This window comes from Anas acuta, chromosome 3 (genome assembly GCF_963932015.1).
Source record: "Anas acuta chromosome 3, bAnaAcu1.1, whole genome shotgun sequence".
NCBI lineage: Eukaryota > Metazoa > Chordata > Aves > Anseriformes > Anatidae > Anas > Anas acuta.
This window is the reverse complement of record NC_088981.1, coordinates 55,155,136-55,164,395: the sequence shown is the minus strand read 5'-3', so window position 1 is coordinate 55,164,395 and position 9,260 is coordinate 55,155,136. Positions and strand designations below refer to the sequence as shown.

At 39.7% G+C, this 9,260-nt stretch overlaps 1 protein-coding gene across 6 annotated transcripts in view; it reads right to left on the bottom strand.

The window, feature by feature from the left end:
* Nucleotides 1-801: 801 nt before the first annotated feature.
* The window catches only part of TULP4 (TUB like protein 4), a 155,726-nt gene continuing 147,267 nt past the window's right edge, over nucleotides 802-9,260 (bottom strand). For all 6 annotated transcript variants that reach the window (XM_068677203.1, XM_068677202.1, XM_068677200.1 and 3 more), the window contains one exon: nucleotides 802-8,804. In XM_068677203.1, the coding sequence (XP_068533304.1) occupies nucleotides 8,688-8,804 (117 nt within the window). In that variant the 3' untranslated portion in view covers nucleotides 802-8,687. The remainder of the gene's footprint in view (nucleotides 8,805-9,260) is intronic.

Genomic DNA, 9,260 nt, shown 5'->3' with positions numbered 1-9,260 from the left:
TTCCCTCCTTTTTATGGTGCTGGTTTTGCTGAATGCTGAACTCAGAGCAGTGCTGACTGTGCTAGTTTCGACAATGTCACTTCACTGTTTTTAGGAAAAATCAAATTGGAAACATCTCCAGAGTAAGCAGGTGACTGTGTTATTAGCACAGTGCAGCTGTGCTGTCCTTACTTTTATACGTACGTGACATCAATGGTCAAAAAGCAAAGCCAAGAAAGGTGTCTCCCTCCCAGAAATGGATGATGACACAAATCCTTCTCGCTGAACCATGACATACAGTAGATCAAAGTTAGAGGACTTGCCCCCACTAGGATTAAGCTCCATGATTAAGCTTGTTTTAGAAACGCTGGCATGAGAACAGTCACACTGGTTCAAAACGAGAATCCATTTTAGCCCAGTGTTTGCTCTCTTACAAAAGCCATTTGCAGATTCCTCGGGAAGAGCAGGAACGAAGCAAATTCATATGGTGTTTCCCCCTAATGCTCCCCCAGCCTCTGACTACCGTCAGCTTAGGGAACTCTCTGCCCCTACTGTTGTGGGGGAAACCTTTGTATTTCAGTGTTCAGGCTCTTTCCAAGGACACCCAAGCATGGGGAAAACAGAGCAGGACCCAGCAGCTACCCCTGTACAACTCCACAGGGAGCCCAGGCCCGTTACAAGACTTCACTAGGAGAATCCACACAATTCTCTCATTTATGCAACTACTGGGACATGCGTTAGGCCAGGCAAGCTACTTTACTACCTTTTTATTTCCTCAGCCCCCAGAATGTTAATGTTAGTTAAAAACCAGAGAAGGAACGCTAACCGTCACAGCATTTTATTCTGCTATTAAAGATCACAGGACAGAGGAATCCCTTGTGGTCATGTTAAAGTTTCCAGCGTATCAATGACAATATGAGAAGTACCACAAAACCCAAAGGTAATTTCCTCAAAAAGGAAAGCCAGCAGAGGAGAAATAGCACAAGAACTGGCTGATATCCAGGCAGATAGGAACATTATTACCAAGACACCTTTGCCATCCATCCTCCCACATGAATGACACAAAGTGTGATGGGCTGGCGCACAGATCAGGTCCAGTGGAGCTCGTGGATACAGTTATGAAAACAGAAAGCACAGGGGCATCTGGCTATTTAACACTCAGGTCGTTCCAGTGCAGGTTTGTCATCTGCTCTGAAAGCATTTAAGGTGTTTGACAGGATGCAGAATGTAACAAAAGCAAGTCAGGAATTTTCTAGTCTGCAAAATTTTATTAAGCAACAGCTGGACAACTCTTACAACTCCAAATCATCAAGGAAAAAATAGGGCAATCAGTCCATCTCTCAACCATGTAGACAGTAAAGAATTTGGACAAACCACGTTTTTATAGGGAAACCAACAATGCTTTCTAGGCACCTCCTGCAAAATCTAGTACACAAGATACATAAAAGGAGAGGCAGACCAAAGTATGGTTTAAGTACAATGGAAACCAGGTATGCCATGAGGAGGAGAAAAAAAAAAAAAAAAAAAAGAAAACATGATATTCCCAAAAATATGTTTAAAAAAATTGTATAGGCATGTAAAAGTACACGAATTGTGTACCAAATTTTCAAAAGCCTTAAGAAAAACATGCTGGGCTTGCTAGCTTAAGGACGCATGCACCCGCATGACTATGTATGCAATTAAATTAAAAAAAAAAATGGAAAAAAAAATAATCCAAAATGATGTTCAAAGTTGTAGTACCAAAATAATGCATTTATAAACAAATGCAACTCCGCTACTTTTTTTCAGGAAACACTACAGTGCCTTTTCAGTCAGGTGCATCTCCATGCTGTGCCACAACACCACATATTTTATCTACAACAAACAACGAGATCTTGAACAGACAAACCCTTTTCCAACACACAAAAAGAAAATGACAAAATGAATGAGGAAACAGTGAAGTGAAGGGAAACCAAAGGCAAAACATGTATCAAGCAAATAAAATAAATGAAGGGAGAATTAGGAAAGTTCTGAACAAATAGCTTGAAACAACACAGAAAGAATTACAAACCGAGCGCTATCTCAATGAAATACTTGAAACTCGGGTGTCTGCACACTGGTAGAAAATGTTCCTCTTTTAATATTAATCCATGTTACCAGAAACAACCATCTATTTGGACAGTAAGAAAAATATTCCACAAATAAACAACATTTGTCAGTCTTCAGAATCGCTGAATTAGACAACGTTTTTAAATTTGTAGTTATGTAAATGGGAGGGTGAAGATTAGGAGTCAACTGGCAGGCTTTAACATCATACCATCTAATTTTGCCATTGAGCACTTTGGACAGGTAAGTATTTAGTGTTGTTTTTTTTTTTTTTTTTAATTATTATTTATTTAATTCTTCAGAAAATCATGTTGTTCTGATCCTGCAGTCAGCTAGCTCCGGGTCAGCAAATCTTTGCATTTGCATAGAGCTTCATAACAATCAGTTTGCCTGGAAGCACAAATCTGTCATTATTGATCCATATGAAAAATCAAAAGTTAAAGGGTGAAGTTTTAAATTTCCATAGCAAGAATTGCTGCGCTGAATCCTATTTCATTCTCTTATTTGGTTAATTGCTCTTGTCTTAAAAATCTAACCTCCTAACGGTAGCAACAAGCCAACTGCCCAAAGAAATGTTCTCCTAATACATCTTTAAAGGTACCAGGCAACATGAAAGCTGAGTCTTTTAATCTTAAACTTCTCTGCAGGATTTTTTTAGACAGAAATTAAATAAACATGAAGATAAAATCATTCACGTAGCCCATCATTCACAAGTAGTAATTAATCTTATTCCTTCAAGAATGATGCAATTGAATTCCAAACCTTCAAGAAGGACCTGTGGTGCCTACCTGCACACTACTCCCGAGGGCAGGAGGGCTCCAGACTGGGATGTGCTGAGAGAAGACTGTGCTTGCTTTGAAGGCGAAGGGACTTAAAAATGAAAAAAATCCTCTACCAGAATTGTTCCATTTCTGTCAGCAGTGTGATATTATTTGCTCTCCTTTACTGGGAAAACCAGTACGCCAACCTCTAAATAACAAAACCAGCTTAATCTCCTGTGAGGGAGTCCTAGAAATGAGAATATAGGGCAAATTTCTGAAAGACTACTGTGGCTGCAATTTTACTTCTAGAGTTCATTGGGGGGCTTATACAGAACTGTAAATATAGCTGCTGGTTAACAACAGCTTGATAATTTTCTTAAGTGGGTATATGGGTCAAGTAAGTCATTCTTACCTTATAATCACACAGTGACAGTAAAGTACATTTGGGGTCAGGTTCCACTGTTATGTGTCTTGGTGTAACCACGCAGTGAGGCTAGAAGCTGACCCTTTGTTAGCACGCCAAGCAAGTGGCTCATCTGTTACTCACCTCCAACTCAGATTTGCTGGTCTGGAGTGGCTTGGGCTCTGCAGAAGTGTGTGATTTCCAAACTGTTGCTCTGGCATACACATTCTCAGAAGCTAATAAAAACTTCTCTGTCTTCTCTCCTTTCTCTCTTAATCAAGTCAGTTTTAGCACATATTGCTCCCTTCACACAAGGATTTAAACTGTTGCTGACAGGTAACAGGGCACCAAGATAACCTAGGATTACACATATCAGGCTGAAAAAAAAAAAAAACAAACAACAAAACAAACCCACAAACGCACAGAAGTTGTCTGAGGCAACAACCAGGCAAGCTCCCAGATTTGTCTGGAATTTCTGAGAGGACACTAAAAAAAGACAGCACGGAAAGTCTGGGCCTGTGGAAAGCCAAGGCTCAAGGTTTCAGCAGGCATCTTAGTCTGACACCTGTGCGCCTTCTTGCATCTTCATAAAAACAATGGAACAAAACTGGAGAGAGAAATGTGGAACTACTTTTCTGTGGCTGCATCACGGAAGGCTTACCGACTGGATGAGCCTTGGTACAGATTTGCTGTCAGACAGGCGATATTCAGGCAGTTCGTGGCACCTGTAACTGCTGCCCCTGGAACTCAGTGCAAAACTATTAACGTGCCAGTTCCTTTCCTGACTCTTTCACCCCTCTCCCTCCCATACTTTCTCAGAGCATTGTAATAACGTGATATTCCCACTGTTTCAAGATTGAATTGGTCACTCCATGTGTGGTGCACTTCATGCAAAACTTTATGTACCAATCTTCATACTCTGTTAGGAGCTTTATTTTGAGGATTTTAAATTTATTTATTTTTTTAATGAATCAGGGTTTCCATTGCATCCCTTGCAGCTCCAGTGGAGCAGACTCGACTCCAAATGGCCACCAGCTGACACAGAGGAGCTTTCTCTGCCTACAGCTAAACCTTGCGGCAGCTGCATGCTGCTCTTGGAGCTGAACTAGAAGGAAGGGTGGAGGAACACCTGCACCCCAAAGAGGCCAAGCTGCTGCAGGCAGCGTCAGGGCTCTGCTCAGTCAGCTCTGTGCAGCGCTAGCTTGGCTATCAGCAGCACTATGGCTGTGCTGGAATCAGCTGAGCCCAGCTGAAGGAGTGCGTTAGTCTGAGCAGAGGGAAACACGTACTGCTGTACTCTTTCTCGTGCCTCAGCCAGCTTATACCAAGTGAGTTTGTGTGAACAGCAATAAAGTATGCCAGAGCTAAACCCTACTAAGCTATGTAATGAACTCCTTACAAACTGAGCCTGTATTATACCCTCTTTTATCACATAAGCCACCATATTTTATATCTCAAGAAAAAAAAAAAACATTGTACTAAAGAAGAAAAGCTTTATATTTTTAAAAGCACTCCCAACTGAAATATATAGTTGGAAACAGAGGAGAATACACAATGCAGAAGGACAGATTTCTGCAGGTCCCAAAGAAGTTGTCTGTACTCTTCATAGTCTACACAGTCCTCCAGAGCAAACTCACTGCTTTCAGCTGCCAAAAAAATATTTTTGCCTGCCTGAATTACGAGATTTTGCATAATATCTCACAACACCAGGTCTTCCTATCTGCATTTTCAACTTCTTGCAGCAAAACATACTGCTAGCAAACAATTACTTACAAAGATGCTCTTTAAATATAAATAAGAAAGTGTGTATAACTCACCGATACATAGTAATAAAATAATCCCTAAATCACTTATTACATTACACAAGATAAATAATTTGTCTTTTGGACGTTAACAGGAAATCTGCATTAAATTATTTTTAAAAATCCCTCAAAAAAAAAAAGGCAAAATAAAACAAACAACAACAACAACAACATAAAAACCATAAAACCCTAGGACTGTCACAATTATTGCACAACCAAAAAAAAAAAAAGCTTTGGAAAAACATATTCAACCACTGGAAATTACTGTGTGTATAAAAGAACTACGTATTTCTGAACACCTTGCTACATTCCTAGAAGAACTTAGTTATCTACAGAAAACCTGGATTTTACTAACTAAATATAAAATGTAAAATCTGTCTATTGGCTGAATGCAACAGCAATCTTCAGGGTTTAAGTGATTATTTTGTGGGGAGCTTTTAAATTTGTTTCTTATATTGCATCTCAATGAAAAAATAAAAGAACTGTTGCTTTCACTTGTTCTTTGTATAATTTAGGATCCAGTTCCACTCTCAGAATTTACATAATTTCCAGTCATTTTTTTACAATTCTACATATTTGAGGACAGTTTATATTTATTATAGTTTTATATCTCTAATACTGGGTATTCCTCACACTATTAAAATCCTCAATTAAAGGGACTCTGTCCAAGTATTTGCAAAAAGAAAAAAGATTATCTTATTCTATAATACCTTTTGACGAGTAAACAGGAATATTGGAAATTGCATTTATTTTCCCAATTTATGATAATTATTCTTTGTGCTTTGTTGGGGCAAAAACAATGTCTCTTTCTATGCCAAGGATCTTTGTAAGTGCTACCAGAATGATACAATCCCAACCTTGGCCAATGAAACCACATTACTAATGCTGTCACTTAATATATCTGGTTTCAGTTTCTGGCTCCACATTAGCATAAATCTGCTGATAATTGGAAAAAATGATTATGAACCAAATAAAGAGGAATACTATTCCCTGGGAGGTTAAAGAAACTGCACACAGAAGTCCTTCTATTTAAATTAGGTTTTGTTCAGAAAAAAAAAAAAAAGAGAAGAAAAATAGAAAAGAAAAACTAGAGAAACATTCATGTTCTTTGCATGTGATAAAAATGTTGGCTTAAAACTACAGGCAATGTTCCTCTCAGCATGCCATGATATGTTTCGTGTCTTATGGCATTCAGCACACGCCTGTTACATTCTAATTAGGGTCTGACTGGTTAGCACAGACCTATGGGCAGGTAAGGACACTCATCAGCCAACTTTCCTTCTCGTGTACTGCAATCAATGGACCCGAGAATTCAGCCGACTGTTTGCACAGCGTGTAACTCAGCATAAACAAGGGGCTTAACAGTGCTTCCTCCACAAAAACTAAAGAGAACAATTTCCACAGATTTAAAAGGGAATGGGACAAAATCCATTTCGGCTCCTCTGTCCCACACACATTACACATATAGGAAGGCAAACTGCTGAGTAAGTCATGCATCTGAGAAGGAATACAAATGGGCCCAGACAACGAAGAGAAATTCAACAAAATTAATTAATTAAAGCAAATGGCAGTCTGTTAGATGCCAAGGGGAGTGTTGTGCCTGATGTGCAAGCAGAAGCTGCTGAGCTTTGGCATAATACAGGCATGGAGCCATCTATTCCCCTCTCCTTCTTTCCTACTTCTACTTCCTCTCTCCAAGGAAACCACCTTGCAGAGGGTTCTTCCTGGACTCGCCCTGCAGGACGTTACCTGTGGATGATCTGCCTCATTGTCTCTCTTGGCAGCAACCTGAAACTCCTCTCTGACTGGTATCGTTCCCTCTGTGCTGCACAGCTCTGGAAGCAGAGCAAAAGTTATGAGCTCACTGCATCTTGGTAACTTCTGCTACAGCAGGGTCCTCTCTTCAGTGATATGTCTGTCTAGAAGGAATCGAGTGCAACACAGATCTGTCCTACGGCTAGAATTTTAAAAAAAGCAATGAGAGAATCACATCTATTCGTCTTAAGTTATACAGGTTTTCAAGTAAGAAGTTAAACTGGATGAAAGACAAAGACAAAGCAGCTATCAACACCTCAGCCAACCTATCTTCCTCTGTGTGCCTTTCATGTCAAAAGAGTAATTTCTGAAGGAAATCTGCAGTTACATTTTGTAATCTAGTGTCCAAACAATTACATGAATGATTATGTTTTTGTGTATTACTGGGGAAACTGCTTCCATATCAGAACATATTCCATAGCAAAATGCAGGCAAGGAGGAAACAGAGAAAGCAAATAAACATGTACACAAAAAATGGACGACACAGAAACTCTTCTGTGCAAGCAACCCTTCTGAAATGCTCAGCAGGTCTGCATGTCCACCAGAAAAAAACTGCAGCCAGAAAGAGCTGTGCTATTGTTAATAAGCCTTCACCTGTAACACTCCATTTAAACTTTGGCTTGCCACTCTTATCTGGAGCATTATATTCTCAAACTACAGTCACAAGGACTACTCAAGTAGGAAGGTGATAAAAAGGATGACTCTGTCCAATTTTTCCTTCCACTTTTAACTCATTTGTTCTCCTGCCAGACACGATGTTGTTTCCTGTAATGAAATTGCTTTCCTGATCAAATTACTTCCTTTAATGACTTGCTATACTTCTGTCTCCTTCCTAATTTTAGCACAGGTACAATGTTGTGGAACTCAATTCGTATTGATCACTAGGAAGATGAATACACTGGGCCTTCTCATTCACTTGAACAACTTTGTTTATAAAGTGTAAACACATTTAAATGAGGAGCATGTATAGGAGTGGCCTGGGAGGTACATCTGGCCACACTGTACCTCTCCCAGCTGCAGGCCAAATCGAAGAATACTGCTGATCAATATGAGCAAAGAAGCTCATAATTATTTCTTCCCCTCTTTTCTGTCACCCAATGAAAGATGTTTATCCCCAATAACAGCACACAAAACAAGCAGACATCAATTTCTTTGATACACCGGGTTTTAAAACCACCCATTGGTAACAGTTTTGTTTCTCTTCTGAATAACACATCATTATTTATAAATTAAATATTGACCTACATAAGCCTCCTTGGAACTTGTGGTGCTCAGTTATTATCAGAGATCAGAGAAGAAACACGTGTCTTCAAGTATTATAGCTTCTTTTTTTTTTGCTGCTATCTTTGATGTAGTTGTAGTAGTACAAACTGGACCAGAAAAAAAGTTATGTTCCCTGTTTTAAAAAGAACAGCATGATATAAGGCAGTCTATCAAAAAGAGCAGTCTTTTTTAATCCCCCTATGAGCTTACATCAGCTATTGTAGCAAACACGGCAGAACCACCACAACAAGCCAAAAGCCACACTTCTCCACATAACACCGAATGGCTCTCAACCCTTTGCTCTTTCTGAAACCCAGCACAATGCTTTAAAAAAAAAAAAGAAAACACTTGAAAACAAACAAACAAACAAACAAAACAGAAAAAAGCCCCCCACCCTCCACCCCGTGACAGATTAGAGTTAATGCCCTTATGTTGGGCACCACGAGACTTTTCCAGTTTTACGGCCTTCTTCGCTCCCAGGCACCTCTGTGCACCTAAAGCGGGCTGCTCTGACATTTTCCGGTTTGGACTTTACGAGAAGGTTTTGTCAACATTTTCCTCTCTCTCGTCTCTGCTTGTTCATTTGAGGCGTTGAGTCACATTAGCCAGAGCAACAGCAAAGGCTTGCACTGCAGAAAATGGATACTGAAAGTCCAAAATATAAGCATTGCCATCAATCCTTCCAAACTGCATCACCTGGGGAGCAGGGGAAGAGGAGGAGGGAAGGAAAAAGAGAACAAGGTCAAAAAAAGAAGTGAACCACAGCAAAGAAAACAGAGAAGAATCAAATATTTTTGCTCTTTTGTAAGAACACTTCTGCTAATCATCCTCAACTAATATGAGTGGGGCTATTCACAGAATGGGTTATGAAGCCCAAGAAGAATAATATTGGACCACATACAGTACTTGACTAGTATTTGACTCTATAAATGGAGCTTTTGAACGTGCTGGACTCTGTAAAACACAGATGTAAGCAGATTGTTACCAATGACTTCAAGAGATTTAGGTAACACCAACATCTTTCTTCCAGCAAGAAAATGATTTCCTCTCTCTTGGAGAGATCCTGACATCACCCCATGAGGAAAACAGATTTTGTTTTCAAAGGAAGGAGCTTTCAGGGAAGGGGAATAACCAACCTCCTGACCATAGCAC